The following is a 17,816-nucleotide window of genomic DNA, read 5'->3' as shown; positions in this document are numbered from 1 at the left end:
AGGAATCTGTCATATATGGAACTGATTAAATGTCACCATGGTAACTTGTTTGGTCGCTCCACTTTGCCCGACCCTCTCGTGTAGCGAGCTGCGTTGGACCTTTCTGATTGGACAAAAGCTCAACCATACACGGAACGAATGTACGAACCGGAAAATGGGGGCGTGGCGAAACGTCAAGGCCACGCGTATAATATTACGTGATGATTTAAGTTACTATTTTCATAGTTTTTCTCACTTAAAAACTATTTTCTGAAACACAAATATGGGTGACTTCAAAAGCATATATGCATAGCACATTTAGAAAACATGCCTCGGGTTTCATGTTCGATCGGAGCCTTGAAGGGCGTCGTTAAGCCAGCCTGTGAAATGCGATTGGTCAAAATATATGTCACTCACCTGTCGATTACGTTGCACTGCCGCTAGCAGCCAGTGCAGATACACACACTTTGAATGAAAGTCGTCAAGTGTTCCAGACTGAGACCTCCACCATCTGCCAATATATGAACGCTTTCAACACTGAAATCATCCGTCAGTGTATGTATCCAGTGAGACTATATCACTAGTGCTTGGCATTCACTTTGATCACATTTCCGCGTTTCCGAGGAAAAGGTAAGACACATGGTAGCCCCTTCTGTAGTAGACCACGTATTTCTGGTTAGACAGGTACGATAGCTATCATAACTGGCGACTATTAATCTTATTTTAGTTGCTATTCCGATACAATTACTGGCATGTTTAATAATGATATGAACTTATCCATCTACGTCTTTAATAATTGTGAATGTTTTTGCTGTCGTGTGTTCTTTCTTGCTACTGCTAGCATCCTGGCTAGCCAACTCCGATCATATTGCATGCATGTCATCACGTCAGGCTTGCTAGCTCACTTTGAAGACCTGCTAATCTCGGACGTTATGGACTGAAACTGTGGCTCCTTTGACAGTGCCTGTCCCATATTGAAGACCGGGAGTGTGTGCGGCGATGCAGCGGCTCACGGCGCAGCTCTTCGCCGGGCTGGTTGCAGCGGTGCTGTCCGTGCTGTTTGTGCAGTGTTGGGCGGACGGCGGCGGCCCCCCCAGCTTGACCGAAAGGGTGATCTGGGCTGTCAATGCAGGAGGGGAATCGCACGTAGACGTGCACGGTATTCACTTCAAAAAGGACCCTTTGGAAGGCAAACTCGGTAAAGGTGAGTCATCTGCAGTAATGTATCAGCATGACCCAACATGCACAGTATTAATCTAATCAAACTAGTGCAAATAAAGCAATAAAACAAAAGCTACAAATTGTTAAAACGTAACAATAATGGAGTGTAGCGAATACACCGTGGCGTGTATTTTGCTGTATTGGAAGCGAAAAAACGCAGATGATACCTTGGTGTTTACCACATTCATTATTTGAGCCACCACATTCATTAATTGAGGCAACCAGTTGTATTTTACAATATGAAAATCTCATGGCACACCACTAAACAAAGATGTTACAAAAAGCGGCTATACACAGGTAACTTGTGTACTTTTTGGCATCTAGTTGAAGGGCATTTTGATTGTTATGACTTCCAACAGGTCGCTGGCACACAGGCATAGAAGAACAAAGCTGCTTTACTTTACATTAAATTACATGAACCCTACATATGATTTTGAACTATTGCATTACTACCACCATACTTAACTGATGAGGTGTTCGTCAAATACATAGATATTCTCATTTTATGGCTCTAAATACCAGCACAATGGTATTGAAATGAAACTATTTTATTTTAACTCCAGACTTTCAGCTTTAATTTGTCTGTATTTCGGCTTTATTTAAGAGCCACTCGCCACATATTTTGCAGCGCAGGATTGGTGCTTTGAATGGGAATCACTTGTTGCGATAAATCTTCCCAGTAGGTGTCCTGGTATTATCTGTGAAATGCATCTTTTTCTTCTTGGGCACAAGCTACTGTGTTGAATCCTCACTGAGCCGTTTCCCCGTTGCAAAGAAACTTTTCAAATGTCTTTTTTTTCCTGCAAATTTTGTTAGCTTGTGAATTTAATATTAACGTTACGTGACCGAGACAATAAGCATCTTGACATGCGTTACGAGTCAGTCAGACGGATGTAACGGAGAGAATCCAGTCACTCTTCTCAATAAAATATTTTTTTCAACCTCTGCTAATAAATAAAACTAGAATTCCTATAATTTCATTGGATTTAACGAACCAAACGTACTCAAATGTATCTAATCTTACTATTTTCACTTGTTGTTTAAATAACATGCAGACTTTTAATATAGGCAGCAATTAGGCCACATGGTTTCTGCAGACCGAAGAAAGTGGCAGAATTCCATAACACTATAGACATTTTGAGCATTAAGGAGTGTTAATATCCTCAAGCCATTTTCAACCCTGAAAATTGGTTAATCTTGAGTACAAATAACAAATGAAATGGGAGCAGGCCAAAAAAAGCATTGATTTCAGAGAAAACATGAAATTAACTATTGTTTGACATGCAAGGTTTCCGCCCGACAGTAATTGAACAACGAGCCGTTACAAGCTTATCACTTGTTAACTTCCGTGTAGCTAACTGCATGTAGCAATCCAGACCTTTTGTCTGCGTCACCTTCAGGAGTTTACTACTCTGCCCTGCACCAACCTCATACGCCAGTCAGACCGCTACTTGAATCTTCCACCACGTCGCTGTTTGCTACGAAGCCTGGCAGCTATACAAGCCTGTGGCCATACTCCTCCGCAAACATAGTAAACATTGTAACTTTCCAAGCGTCCTTGGTTCCCTTGAAAGGCATTATCAACAGTAAATCTAGGGTAATATTATCAGTTTGTTGTGAATCTAGTGTCATGGTGGCTTAGAGTGACGCACATGTACAAGCTGTTGCCCAATGTAAGAAAAGGAACATCCACATGGTGCAGCTTCTGCAAATAGCTACAGAATAATGAGGAATCAGCAATACAGTACATGAACCCCTGAATGCCCCCTCCCTCTCCGGTGTCTGTCAAGTATGCAAAAAAGTGGGTGCTGATCAAATTGTCCCAGCTAGCAGAACATTTTTGTGCTTCAGCACTGGTCACAACAATAAAGGGTGTAAACTCTGTTCTAGCTTGTCATTTGAGACAGAAGGGTTTAAAGCAAGTCCAGAAAGGTCAGGGCGAGCACACACATAGTATGGCACTTCTATAGATTCAAAACTGTCAACATGCTCCATCGACTGCAGCAATGTATTAACGTTTCTGAGTGCAAATACGGTTTTATTTTTCTTCATAGCCTCTGACTATGGGATGCGTTTGCCGATCCTGCGCTCCAGTCCGGAAGATCAAGTTCTGTACCAGACAGAGCGCTACAATGAAGACACTTTTGGATATGACATTCCAATACGTGAGGAAGGCGACTATATACTCGTAATGAAGTATGCAGAAGTTTACTTTGCCCAGTCACAGCAAAAGGTAATCATGAAGGCATCCCGCACGTCAATAAATAATGATAATATTGTAATATATTTAGCAATGTTGTATTTTGGGACTATATCGGGTTTGGTTTTTTTGTCTTCGCCTGCCGTTTTCTGTTCACTGGAAATGACATTACAGTGCCAAACGGCTCAATTCACCTGTTTCCTGGGTCTGGTCATGTGACATTTGCAAGCAAAGTCATAGGCTCTGTGATGTCATCTTCAGTCGTCAGCACAAGCCAGTACAAGGCAAAATGGGTTCGGTTCGGCAATAGGTGGGATTTTCGTCATACAGTAGCTATAAATTACAACCTGGGTTCTAAATAAACTTTTTTTGATCACCAGCCAATGTGGCTGATCAATCTCTAAAATGAGCAGTCAATAAGAATGTCCAACAGCCATTTTTAAAAAATCTTCAGCTGTGCTCTTTTTAACCGACATCCATCACACTATCCTTTCGTTTCACCCACTGGTTACATTCTTGACTCTAGCATGAAATACGTGTCATTACGTTCCATTAAGTGATCACTGACAAGTGTACAAATGACCGAGAACAAAACATAGTGTCGGGTTGGGCATTCTTTGAATTTGAACAATTCCGATTGCGGTTTCTGGTACAGTACCAAACAATTCTGAATACTGTATTGATTCATTTCGGGCGTCCACCCATTAATTTTTAGCAGCTTGGAGCACAAACTAAAATAACATTTGACACGTCTTCTAACCTTCCACGCTTAGTGACAAGGCACGACAACAGAAGACCTTTGTTCTCATCTCTCATTTCCTTGTTTTCATCCAATCAGTCATCATTTCAAAGGCCCACCGGCAAATCATGAGAAATCGGTGATGTATTACTGTATCCGGTAGCTGCCACACTATACGCAATGCAGTACATAAAAATAAATGTACTATAGCTTCAAATATCTTCTACACTGATGAATTGGTTCAGTGTTAAATGAAAGATGTCAAAACAACCCTTGCCACCTTCGATTACCCCCCAACATGTGGGCCTACTGGTTGAAATGGAGATGCTCAACCAGTGGTTCTTAACCTTGTTGGAGGTATTGAACCCAACGAGTTCAAATGCACATTCATCGAACCCTTCATTAGTGAAAAATAAAACTAAGATTTTTTACAAATTCAAGACATTAAAACACATTTGTTAAAAACTGAAAAAAATACAACTTCAAGACACAAGTTTAAGTTTTTTTAATTGTGCAGAAAATGGACCGTGCATGACGTACTATCACGGCAGTCACACGACTACTGAGTGAACCAAATTTCCCGCAGCACTGATTGGACAAGCAATGTAATGTGATCATCTGCAGTGGGTGTATCATAACTAATTGACATGTTGAGACGGGTGTGTCTTAACCTCAGAGGCTCCTCCGAACCCCTGAGACCTGACTCGCCGAACCCATGGTGTTCGATTGAACCCAGGATAAGAACCACTGTGCTAAAAAGATATTTTTGGGGTGACCTCGTCTGAACTTATCTACAAATTAATTTGCTACATTTTCACTTTTGAAATTCTCATGGGCTTATTTTTAAACATTGTTAATATCAAATTGATAAACTTGAATTATATATACTGTATATATATTTCTTTCACTCAGGTTTTATTTTTGAAAACCTCATGGAAATAAATTCACACATGATTGTAAATGAGTATCCATATGGGGTGAACATGCTGTGTCGAGAATAAAAGCAAAGAAATTTGGCAACCCAGTTCAGATTAGCAGCCGGTACAGTGTGTGACACACTCTCGCTTGGTGGAGAAAAGACTCTCGTCAGCCACGCAGCATAATTAAAAGTTGTTTTACAGTATTTTTGGAAAACAAGAAAAAAACATGGTGGCATTTTTTTTATATGTTTGTTTTTTCCTTTCGTTTACTTGATCAGCCATCTGGTTGAAGTTTTTCTTACTACAGCAATAAAAAACATTTGGGTGATTATTTTGGTTCATTAAAATCTGTATTGTGCACGTTTTTAAAGTTCAAACTTAAAAACAATGAAAATATCTCCCGAACTTAACATGCTATAAAAAGTTAAACATGTTTTTAATTAACATCAAAATATCTTTAGTGGTACAGTAAGCCCTCTCCGATTAAAAGTTGTTGACCATTGCCATGAATTGTTTCATGTTCAATCAATGTGAAATATGTCCCAAGTCACGCATCGTGGTTTAACAGGTATTTGATGTTCGGCTAAACGGCCACGTGGTGGTGAAGGACCTGGATATCTTTGATCGAGTGGGTCACAGTACAGCGCACGATGAAATAGTGGCCTTCTCCATTCGACGTGGCAAGCTGAGTGTGCAAGGAGAGGTGTCCACATTTAACGGGAAGCTCACGGTAGAGTTTGTAAAGGTGAGTTCAATGTGACCAGAAACACTTGGAAAAAGCAGTTTATATAATGGTACTGTGACTTATAGCTTCAGTTGATTTAATTTTTCCAATTGAAGTAAGTTAAAATACCAGTAATATGTTCCAGCTGCAGTTTTTTTTGGTAAAGAAAATAACGCTGTTGTATAAAAACGTAATTAAAGTGAATTTAAATCGATTGGTTTCATGAAGTGTAGTTACTGAATGTGTGTAATTCATCCCTTTAAAGGGTGTGATTGATTTCATCAATTTGTGTGTTTGACTGTCTTTTTCAATAAACGACTCAAAGTGGATTGGTGACCTGCTCTCATTGCCCGCATGTGAGGGCATTACATAATTATTTTTTTTTCCTGACTTGACTTGAACAGCACTGTATCGAAAGGATTGTTCATCGCGCAAAGTAAAAAAAAAAAAAAGACCAAGCCATAATTTAAAAACCCTGAAGGTGGGGTATTCATAAGTCATGGTACCACTATATTATAACAATAAAATGATAATAGAACTTTATTTATTTGCCAAGTGTTATATAATTCAGTTTGTCTGGGGGGGGGGTGTAAACTTTAACCCAAATAAGTGAGCTTTTAGAAGAGAAGACAATGATGTAGGCTGTCTTTGGTCACTTGGAAGAGTTCCATAATCTTGGAACTTGAACGACGCAGGCTCCGTTGCCATAAAAGAGCAGACGGGGTTTACAGGCTGTGTGTCAAGACCTCAATGACCATGCCAAGTTCTCAGGCTCATGGTTTTGACAGCTCCAAAATACAATGACGGGTACAGTAGCTAGTAAAGGGCAGGAAGGACTGGTATGATGTGCTCAAGTGGTTTTGATGGAGGTTCAAAGCCTTGAGCCAGCGTTTTGGATCAACTCTTGTGCTAAATGGTTTTCTGAAGATTCCAGAATACATTGCAGGAATCATAACTAGATTAAATAAAAACATGGATCACCTGTTCCAAGTTGGACGGACCGAGGAAAATGGTTTGCCTTTGGGGATTGTCTGAGTTCACAACGCACAGTTCTTTTTTTTCTTGCTGCGACAGTGAGGATGAAGAATTATGACACTTTAAGTTTTGAACTTTCGCTGCATTTTGGCATGAATATTACACCGGCACAACTTTAAGAGTGAGTTTGCTCTTTATCTGCGGGACTTGCAATCAAAGTAAAGATGTCTTGTGTGTCATATGCATACTTGGCTGATCTTAGCGCTGAGGAGACGGCCTTTAAGTTTGAGAACAAGTGACAAATGGTGTCCAGCTTGCCCGAGGCTTCGATTTCAAAAGGATTTATGGTGGGCCAACCAATGAAGGACTTTGTATTAGTCGATCACAGGACAGCAGCGTGACAAAAAGCTTTCGGTCTTCCTATTTGCCGACAACTGGAGGACTTCTTGGAAATTTGCATATTACTTTAATCGAATTTGGTTCCACTGTACAAGTGGGTCAACCTTTCATCTGTAAGTTTAGTCAAGGTTTTGCGCTCTGAAGTCCTGATCGTTTTGTCCTTCATCCACACAGATGTCATATTTGTGGAGCTATGTGTCATTTGAAAAAAACTAGCAAAGTGATTTCTCAAGCAAAAGATATGTTGCCTCTTGTGTGATGACTTTGTTGGATCTTTTCTGTATTTCAGGGCTATTATGATAACCCAAAGGTCTGCGCCCTCTATGTAATGAAGGGAACACCAGAAGGTAGGCTTTTTTTTCTTCTTCAGATTCTTATTGTAGATGATTCATTTGCTGTTTAATGTACAGTACATGTTTGAACAGAATTGTTGGAACCCCAGTGGTCACAGAAAAAGAACTTTAATCTGACAAAAGTAAGACTACATTTAAATGTCATGAGAATTAGACGATGAAAATCAGATACTGCTTTTGAATTAAAGTACAACAGAATATTGGGGGGGGGGGGGGGGTCATGAAACAGCCCTGAACAAAAACGATGGTGATGTGCCTTGCCAAAAAGCTCCAATTTGGTCCTGTCTTCCCAGAGGAGATTCTCACAGAGGCTTTGTTGCTTGTCAACATGCAGTTTTTCAAAACCCAGTCTCTATCTTCCTTGGTTGTCTCTTATGAAGTCCACTTTCACTCAAATGACAGCAGATGGTGCAATCGTACACATTAGTATCAGATCCTTGACCTTGGAGTTCACCTTTAATTTCATTGGAGGTTTCTTCTGGGTTTTGTTACCATTCGTATTATCCTTCTTTTTAATTTGTCATCAGTTTTCGTCTATAACCACATCTATAAAGGTTGGCTACAGCCCCATGGACTTATTTTGAAGTTCTAAATATGTGCAACTGCAGGAACGTCAAGCTGCTTGGGGATGGTATCGTAGCCTCTACCATTAGCATTCTTGTCTATGTTTGTAATCTCCTGAATCAACGCTTTCACTCACTTCACCTGGCCCATGTTTAGTGTGGTACACACCACATCACCAAACAGCACAGTGACTGCTTGTCAACCTTTAAAAAGTCCGCCTGACTCATGACAACTTTGAAGGGACAGACGATGCTAATTAGAGGACATACTGTACCCTGATTAAAGATTGTCAAATTATTTTTTTCCAGGCCTGTTTCATGAGGGTTTTTTTCTGTTGAACCACAAGTGAAAAGCAATGTTTTGATTTTCAGAGGTGAATTTTCAATAGATGTTTTATGAAGTTCTTTCTTTGAACGCTATCTGTTTTTCTTTCATTTAAAGTGTCACCGACAATTTTGTTCACATGTACTTGGATTATATTCCCCCAAACGGGAATTGAACTAGTACTGAAACTTCCACAAAATGAATCTCATTTTTCTGTGACGCTCCTTTTCTTGTGAAAAGATGTACCAAAACTCCAGCCTCACCCTGGCTTGGAGAAGCACGAGGACGATGAGGAAGAAGAGGAAGATGGAGAGGGAGGGGACGATGGAGGCAAGAAGAAGCTCCCGCCGGATTCTAAGCCCAGGGTCCAGTCGGGACCCCGAACGCCGAACCCCTACGCTGCCGACAACAGCAGCCTAATGTTCCCCATCCTGGTGGCGTTTGGCGTCTTCATCCCCACTTTGTTCTGTCTCTGTCGGCTGTGAGATGACTGGACGGACACGACAGGTGAGGGGAGGGTGGGATGCGGGCGTTTCGAGGAGGTAAATCATACACATGACTCGGAGGAAATCTGGACCACGGAGGACAATAAGTGCAGGAGGAGGCAAGAGAGAAGGCGAGCAGGGTGAACGTTTGCCTTCTACCTTCTGCTCTCCACTTTGAATGACATGCTTCATCCATTTCCTATTCCAGATGAAGTCTTCAAAGGTCTGAGCTCAGCAAACACACCGTTCTTCCCCGGGGGCCGCTGTACCAACTTTTCAGTATTTTGCACGCAGCATGGGGAAAGCCACACTTTGTCTGACACAGTCTTCATCCTCTGGCCATACGTGGGATTAGAAACAGGCTCCATACGGAATAAACCACAAGATGAACTATGTGGAAATATAGCCATCGTTTTGGCTACTTGCCTTTCTGTGTCGAATTAGTCCATTGTATGTGTGGCGTAATCTCACATGATATGGAAAGCCCTGTGTGCATTCATATTCAATAGATTTAATATCCATCTTAAAGTCCATGTGCTTCTACGCGCTTTCTTCTCACTAGGCAGCTTTATTTATAAGGCACATTTCAAACACAAGGCAACTCACTGTGCTTCACTCAAGCAGACACAGCCCAGACAAGCATTTACAAACACAACAGTTAACGACATTCGGAACCAAACAAGAGAAAAACAAAAGTAGCTTACAGAAAATGCTGAAAGTACATTGACAACATTTAAATACATGAACAAAAAAGTTTCGACATTTTAAAGTAAAGAAATTAGTGGGTTTCTAAAATGACAAAAGAAATGTCAACAAAAAAATTCAAACATTGAAAGGACCTTGAAAGCAGTTACACTTGGGACTGACCTCACTTATGTTGGGTATCTTGTAGACTGTAAATTTCCCCAGTGTGGGACAAATAAAGGATATCTTATTCCGTTTGTGTGCAGCATAACAGGTACATGCTGCTTCACCATGTTTACTTTGAACTCTGGGCTCCACTAATTGACTCAAGTGTGCAGATCTCAGAGCCTTACATCAATCCAGCCATTTATTTTCTAATCACTTGGCAACCATTTCGGGGAGTACCCACCATACTACATGAAGACAGCTGGGATAGGCTCCTGCACACCCGAGACCCTCATGAGGCCAATTGTGGGGCCAGAGCCAGACAGCATGTCTTTAATGGATTCAGGACCTAAACCATCAGTGATTTGTCGACCAGTAGCAGAACTTTAAAAACTAATCTACCGCTGATTGGGAGCCAGCTTAAAGGGAAGTCAACCCTCCAAAAAGTTTTTACAATAATTGGTTCTATGCAGCACCGCTAGTCTAAACATGGCATTCTGATTAATCTTGCATTTGTGGAATATGAGTTAAGCAGTAAAATCCACCCGTTTTTGTCCTTTTCAGGCGTCTGCCATTTTGCCACTAGCTGTCAACTGCAAATAACATCACAGTCGCTCGGGTAATGACCGATCACGCCTCGGCTTCAGAAAACAGGTGAGCAGTGATTGGTCCTTACCTGAGCCTTGAGCAACTGTGATGTCATTTTCAATCAACAGATACTGGCAAAATGGCCGCCCCCTTAGTTGGCTAAAAAGCGGTGGAGTTTGCTCTTAATAAGAATGCCGTGTTTAGACTGTTAGAGCCGCATCAAAAATATTACTGCAAGGAACATTATCTGGTTGACTTCCCCTTTAAAGCCTGTAGCACTGGATTCATATCTTCTCCTTGTTCTGGTCAGAACACAAGCTATAGCTTTCTGAATCATTCTCTTTTGAGGGGGTACAGTCAGAAGACCATTACTTTTATCTTCAGTAGACAATTAGTTTATAGTTAAGTCTCTCCTAGTCTGCCGAGAGGATGCAACCCTTCAGTCTGGATACCGGTACATGTTTCAGCTGGTAAAAAGGCTGTTTTAGTGATGTTATTTGATATGAGTGTTGAAAGTCCGGTCTGAGTCGTATCAGTGACCCAAGCTTTCAGACTTGGCCTTTGGTTTCAAAATGCAGTGTTTTCGAAGAGAAATCCTCTTCTTTATTACCAAAAACAATGACATATGTTTTGTTTTGGTTTAGCTGAAGGAAATGTTGTTTCAACCAGCTGTTAATTTGCTCTCGATGACATTGTGACAGTTCAAACTGCTGTCATTTGGGGACATTAATAAATATAGCTGTGTGTCATCTGTACAAACATGACAGCCAACATTGACGTTGTGAAGCATTTGACCGAAAGGTAACATTTACAGACTGAACAAAAGCGGTCAAAGTTCTGGCCCTTGAGGGACGTCACATGTCATGTACATTCAGATTCACAACTTCCAGTGGTCACCAAGTAACACCTGGACCATTTTAGGACTGTTCCATTTAACCCCTTTCAAGTTTCTAACCAGTTCAACAGTCTATTGTGATATATTTTATCAAATGCTGCACCAATACAATTGGCACCGACACCTTCCCTGCGTCACTGTTCAATCTCATAACATTTAGTACTTTAATAAGAGCTGTTTGCGTTCTGCGATGAGGTCAGTAACCTGATTGTAATTAAGTCCGTCTGAGTTTAAGAAGTTGCAGAATTGATGAAATCACTTTCTTGACAACCTTGGTTAAGAAGGAAAGTTTTGAGATAGGTCTAGAATTTGCTGCAAAGGACACCTCGAGTTTTGACTGGTCAGGCCAAAAGTGTCATCAGTAGTGGGGGAAAAAATGTTGCTATTGTAAGGCAGTCATTCGACCTGTGCGCTCGGTCATTCTCCTAGTGTGCTGAAGTGTGTAGTGTATGTACATGGACATTATGCTGGATATCAAGGTTATGGACTACAGTACATGTAAATGTTCAAACAACTTTGCAAGAGCTGGAGACCTCACGAGTCTCCTCAGCAGCAGTCAGGTGATTAGGATGGCTCTGTTTCAAAATCCACACCTTGGAAAGACCTCAATCTTTGCATTTCTCCGTTCTTGTCTTTTCCTTAGTTTGCCAGCTTTTGAGTTCACCAATAAGTGTCATTTGAAATTGTTGCACGTTTTGAACTAGGTAGTAGCTTAAAAAAATTACTTTCATCATCAGACCTCACTTTATCTAAGTTTGTGACAAAACAAGAGGGAGTCTGCATTCCCTTACAATTATTTGTTCACTGTTGCGACTCGGTTTGTTAAGCATGCAGTTTTGTTGTCTGATAACGGCACGGAGTTCCCACAAGTAGCCTGTGGCCGTCATTGCGCCCGTCTTCTATCCATGAAATGGCTCAAGAGTGCTTTCCATTGACAAGAAGAAAGCACAACATCACTGGTGGTTCCAAACAAATGTTTACTCCATGTCCTTTTGAATTCCCAGCAGCCTTTTAAAAAAAACCTCTTGTCTTAAAAAAACATCCGGCCTACTTTTATCTTTCCTTTTTTCATACCAATGAAAACTTTAAGGTTTAGTTCAGCAATTTTTGGTTGTTGACTAAACTTTTTTTTTTTTAAATCCCTGCAACTACTTTGATGCCCATGACCTCATTGTCATGACCTCCTCTTTGTGTTACATACAGTCTTGGCCCTTGCACAAGACCAAACAATTTTCTAAGAAATTTGTTCTCAATCCTCTTGTTAAAAATGCATTGCATTTTTTTCATGTTCAATTGATAAGTCTTAACATGTCAATGCCACCTGCATCCAACCCAATTACAAATTTATGTGCTGTGGATCCTTCCTTGCTCCTCTTTTTTTTTTTCGTTGACTGATAGTAGAACACAGAATAATGTGGTGCCATTTTCTTTCCTTTGTCGCAAGATGTGAGCATCTTCTTCCCCTGTCCAAAAGGGTGCAAAAACATCATTCAAAATTGCACTCAGAACATTTGCTGATGGCAGTGGTCACATGTGTATATATGGTAGAAATCACACATTTTCGTTCAACGGTTCGCTTCTCAGTTTGAACTGAGATGTTGGGACTTTGTTTGTTTTTGTTTTGGCTTTCTCTTTAAGATACACATGACGTTTCTTTAGGAGAGGAACAGCTGTTGCGACAAAGTATGAGACAACAACAAAATGGAACTGACAGACAAAAGAAATGGTTGTCATGAAAACATATAAATGAGCTTCTCTGAAAATGTGTGGTTCTTCCATTTGATCATGTTGTAATTTAAATCTGAGTGGGGCTGATCTGGAGATACGTTGTTCTGCGTTTGGATTTAGTGTGTGAAATGTTGCCTCAGGATGTTTTTTTGCTTGGAATAGTTTTAACATTTTATTGGTGTGAACTTTTTGCACTGCCTTGTGTGTCATTGTCGTTGCCTTGAATTATCGAATACATTGTGCTTTACCATCATGAGCCTTTTTTTCCCCTGGAGTTATCACTCCACGCAAACAGCTCTTGCCGGAGTGAAGGAAGCTTCATCGGTCAGCAGAATTTCATTTGTACTTGGTCAATTTGTTCCACGAGAAATTATGTGGAACGTGGGAGACTTCTGTCAAACATAAGCCGACACCGATTTTATTTTTAGACATTGGCCCCGGTATTGTTAGTTCATCGCGCTCATAAAAGCACCGGAGGGGAATGAAGATCCACTCTGTCTTTCCATATGAGAACCAAAGACTTGTCTTCACTCCATCCGCAATCTTCTTAAACACAGAGAGCTTTCTGATTCTTTGCTTACCTTATGAAGCATCCAATAAATCAGGGAAGTCAACCCCAGCCATGTTGAAATCTTTTCACCCTCCTCAAATCACAATCTTTGAAATTGTTCTGTAATTAAGGGGACATTGTTTGTCTGTTTATTTTGTGATATACTGTACCCCATTTCGCCGAACGCCCCAGCCTGCCCCCGCGCCCCACTCCTCTGTTATTTACGAATCAACTGTACAGTACACGTGAGGTGAGTGTGTTGAAACAGAGACAAATTTACAGAGCAAAACCTCAGCAAACGTCTCCACCGTCCAGACATCCCAAAAGTCCGTCACCCACCTCGATGCGAGTGCGTGAGACGGCCCGTGGATGATCCGACCGTATGCCATATACATGTTTTGGATTAACAAACTTTCCTGCAAGGCCTGAAGGCAGCAGCAGACAGACTGAGAAATGTGTTCAAGTCTCTCGACACTCGGTCACATGTGATCCATGCAAAGTGACAAAATGCTGATAAATGCTGTCTCTTTTTAATAAATGTGCTATTTTATCAGACTAGTCGCTTCTGTTGTTCCACCCTATCATCAAGTTAAAAGTGAAATCCGGGTGCTTTGATAATCCTGGTTCTGACATTTTTTCCCCTTGTTTTAAATTCCATAAATCCCCCCCCCACTCATCTGTTTTAAAGAAGTTTCCCAAGGACCTGGTCACTACCAAGTTCCACATGCTTTTGTTTGTCCAGGTGTCTTCTCCTGCCCCAACAACTAAAAACGTCTCTTTACTGCGCATGCTAGGAAAGCTGACGGCAGACTGAACAAGCAGCTGCAAAAAGACCACTGAAGCCCCAATAAAGTGGGCCAGCGCTTTCATGACTTTGCTTATGACATCAGCTCTTCTGTGTATTAAAAAAAAAGTACAGAATGAAAATGTTCAGGTGTATATATATTTATATAATTTCTACAAACCATAACATTTATAAGTTAATATATTTGAGTAAGAAGTGCATCATTTCAGATTAGTCTTAATTTGATGAGATCAAAAGTGAAAGGCTCGGTCGACTTGAGTCCAGTATCTGTTCAGTTTGACTTCATCGGTAGTAGAGGGTTATGAAAGGCGTGTGGAGGAGGCCAACCCCGCTGCTTTCGCAGAGCACGTCAACTCCGTCCCGACTGCAGCCCAAGGCCAAGCCCAGCTCCCCCCACACGTCTCCGCCATTGTCCTGGAGATCCACTGAAGCCAGTTTTTTAAGCGAGGGAGAAAGCATGACTTTCCGCATGTTCACCACGTGGCGACCTCTTCCGAGACCACCCGCCGCCTCTTGAAGACTCTGGAACAGGAACAGCAGATCCACGCGCAACTCCACGGTGTTACCGCGGGCTTTTGAAATAAATCTGGAAATGGAAACAACATAGAGACATTTAGGAATTAGAACGCCGCCTTTGTTACAAGTCTCTCAAACACACCCTTCCAAAGAAGAGAGCTTATGTTTAGAGGTGACATATTACCTTGTCGGAAGGTTGCTCTTTGCCAAGGACAGAAGTGCAGGATGTATGTCCACCTGTTGCGGATTCGCAAACTGAAGGTGAAGCTCGGCTCTCTTTATGATCAATGATAAGACCTCCCTGGTGATGAGGAATTCGACATCCGAACCTGAGGACGAGCAAATTCTCATTGATTTCATGGACCGCTCAAATCTTTGCAACATTACTCTCGTCAGTGGAGCAGAAGAGCTTCCTGGAGGTGATGTTTTCACTCCTAATGCCTTGTTAATCTGTCAGCAGGATGTCTCGCCAATGTCTCTGAGAGAACATTAAGCCTGCTACGGGACATTTGTATGCAGATATCATTGTGCACAACTGAATTAATCAAGCCATGAACGTGCCTTTGCAAGAATGTCTTAAGAAAGCAGCTTGGCAAAATGCAAAAGGGAAGCTTGCAAGGACATCTGCCGTTCTGCTTGGGTTACATATCCCTCGTATTTGCTTTAGTCTTTTCATGTTTATTTGATCATTTCGCTAACATTATCTTGCAAGCCGTTTTGCTCATTTTACATGGTTGTTCCACAATGGGAAGTACTGGTTCATGGTGACATTCTGAGGAGACAAAATTGGATTACTCGGATAAAAACAAATCCTGGTTCTGCACCATCATGTAAATACTGCTACATGTGCACTGGGCAAAGTATGGCCTGGGGGCCACAAGCGGCCCACCGGTTCATTTGCATTCGTAACTTTTTTTTTTACAAGCGGCCCACCGGTTCATTTGCATTCGTAACTTTTTTTTTTTACAATAGGTTAGCCTTTTCTTCCCCTAGAAGTCATAGATGTAAACAAATGTATTGACCTGATTCAGTATTTGAATTATTACTTTGATGTCAAACTCATTTTTGTCACAAGCCACATCACAGTTCTGGGTTTCCTTGGTAGGGTCCTTATGTTTATGAAAACGTCAACTTCACTACTTTGTTTCATATACAAAATTTCCCTGGCAATTAATTATTATTGTTAACAATTGATTAAATTTGAGATCAGGAATCATGGCAGACAATTACCTAGTATAAAATTATTGTTTACTTATGTGAAGAAGGGATTGATGGAAAAGAAATGGCTTTCTGTTAAAAGGGAACACCAATTTGCATGAAAACAAAGCTATTTAGCAAGAAAACACCAACCCCACTTTCATTGCTCTCGTAGTGGGCCAAAAAGTTGCTGGAAGTCGGCCCCGGGGCCTTGAATTTTACATATTGTAAATATAGGTCAAATAAACAATTGTTGCTTGCATGTGCGATTAAATTTTAATCTAGTTTACTAAAGGCGATGAAAATGCTTCCTCGATCCCGTTTTACCTCGTCTTAAACGGCCCTGGAGCCCTTTGACGCTCCTGCAGTTGAGTCCCTCCTGACAACACCGATAGACCCGCCGCACGAGGCTGAAGAGGGGCTTCTCTGGGAACACCAACCCCCCGGAAGGTCCAGAGGCAGACAGAGGCCTGACACCGAGGCGCACCACAGTGGAATTATCCCGGCTATTACGATTGCAGCTTTCCTGCCAGGCCGCCGTGAGCTCCGCGCAGCGCTCGCGGTGTGCCTCCGCGGCCCCTCGCCTCCAGCGCCATAGGAGGTCCGTGCGTAAAGACGGTCTCGGGGACCCAGTCGACCTCCCCGGTGACGGTGCTACGAATCCATGCGCGTCCAATGCGCGGCCTCGTACTCCCATATCGCTGGTAATCGCGGAGATAAGAAGTAAAGCAATCCAATGGTGGGTGTGCGCGGAGGCCATGGTGGTCCTTCTTTTTCCGAACTGCAGCTTCTCTCCTCCGCCGGGTTGGACGCCTCGCCTGCTTTATATCCCGACTCACAATGGCAACAACTTTCCACTTAGAATTTGAATCCTGGCCGTCGTCCCGATCCCTGCCCCTCTTTTTGTTCGTGCCCACTTGACCCCCTGCCGCTTTCTTTTAATGCGCTTGCATAATGAGGCGCCCCGACGAGCGCCGACTCGGTCCATTCATATTCAGCCACTTAGCTAATGACTCCAATTACTTATACTCCATATTTGCACCATCGCTATGTTGACGAGGCGCACAAATTGCCGACAGATCGCGAATGATGTTTTCTAAGAATGAGTTTGCGCTTTTTAAACGACGGCGTCTTTCGCCAAGCTTTTGGAACGTTTGAAATTAAGGCGTTACAAGCCGAGGTCGGTATGGGCATAGAAATCGCTCAGATCATTCACATGCGCCTCTTCTCTCAGCTTCCACTAATTATGGACAGCTCACCAATAGGCGATATGGATTAATTTGTATCAAGCCGTTTGAAACAAATACAACACAATAATCGGTCAACAGTGGCTAGTAACAAAACCACACACTTTCTTGTTTAACTCAAGTAGAATTTTCTCTACTTTCCGAACGTCTTTAGTGTCCTGAAAGTGTTTTACACATTTTTCTCCCTACTTTAGGAAACTGCTACTTTCTAATCCTTACTCACTTGTCAAAATAGGCGTCTTACTGTTTTCAACCTACACAGAAGACTTAAAACAATGTTTTTAAAAAAACGACAGTGATAGAGTCAAACGCCGTTTAGATCTGATTAATTGGTTGAATTGTTGGGATCTTATAAAAGAAAAACATCGACAGCAGTTATTTGTAGGGACATCAGCCAAAGCTATTTTTGTAAAAAGATGACAAAAAGAAACATTTGGAAAATATACTCCGCATTGCTTTATTTAAGATAAGATAAAAAAAACGACCATGTAAGGCGTTTAGATGGAAAAAAACACCATGTATAGTAAAGCGTTTTTAGCCGAAAAAACCGACCTTGTA

The 17,816-nt window shown here is 41.6% G+C and overlaps 2 protein-coding genes across 2 annotated transcripts; one reads left to right on the top strand and one right to left on the bottom strand.

The window, feature by feature from the left end:
- Positions 1-402: 402 nt before the first annotated feature.
- mlec (malectin) lies at positions 403-14,048 on the top strand. The gene is made up of 6 exons (XM_052067585.1): positions 403-609; positions 941-1,183; positions 3,255-3,433; positions 5,628-5,804; positions 7,447-7,504; positions 8,639-14,048. The coding sequence occupies exons 2-6, from the start codon at positions 979-981 to the stop codon at positions 8,881-8,883; spliced, it is 864 nt and encodes a 287-aa protein (XP_051923545.1). The 5' UTR covers positions 403-609; positions 941-978; the 3' UTR covers positions 8,884-14,048.
- Positions 14,049-14,422: 374 nt separating this feature from the next.
- si:ch211-170d8.2 (uncharacterized protein LOC571755 homolog) lies at positions 14,423-17,134 on the bottom strand. The gene is made up of 3 exons (XM_052067584.1): positions 16,339-17,134; positions 14,999-15,143; positions 14,423-14,884 (listed from the first exon to the last, which is right to left on the bottom strand). The coding sequence occupies exons 1-3, from the start codon at positions 16,769-16,771 to the stop codon at positions 14,581-14,583; spliced, it is 882 nt and encodes a 293-aa protein (XP_051923544.1). The 5' UTR covers positions 16,772-17,134; the 3' UTR covers positions 14,423-14,580.
- Positions 17,135-17,816: the final 682 nt, after the last annotated feature.

This window comes from Hippocampus zosterae, chromosome 6, assembly GCF_025434085.1.
Source record: "Hippocampus zosterae strain Florida chromosome 6, ASM2543408v3, whole genome shotgun sequence".
Lineage (NCBI taxonomy): Eukaryota > Metazoa > Chordata > Actinopteri > Syngnathiformes > Syngnathidae > Hippocampus > Hippocampus zosterae.
This window is presented reverse-complemented; position numbering and strand designations above follow the sequence as displayed.

Excerpts from the sequence above, each read along its gene's own strand:
- si:ch211-170d8.2 (XM_052067584.1), bottom strand. The coding sequence starts at position 16,771 with ATGGCCTCCGCGCACACCCACCATTGGATTGCTTTACTTCTTATCTCC. Across the intron at positions 15,144-16,338 it reads CCAGGGCCGTTTAAGACGAG|GTTCGGATGTCGAATTCCTC; the intron begins GTAAAACGGGAT and ends GCTCGTCCTCAG. Across the intron at positions 14,885-14,998 it reads AAGAGCAACCTTCCGACAAG|ATTTATTTCAAAAGCCCGCG; the intron begins GTAATATGTCAC and ends TTCCATTTCCAG.
- mlec (XM_052067585.1), top strand. The coding sequence starts at position 979 with ATGCAGCGGCTCACGGCGCAGCTCTTCGCCGGGCTGGTTGCAGCGGTG. Across the intron at positions 3,434-5,627 it reads TTGCCCAGTCACAGCAAAAG|GTATTTGATGTTCGGCTAAA; the intron begins GTAATCATGAAG and ends GTGGTTTAACAG. Across the intron at positions 5,805-7,446 it reads TCACGGTAGAGTTTGTAAAG|GGCTATTATGATAACCCAAA; the intron begins GTGAGTTCAATG and ends TCTGTATTTCAG.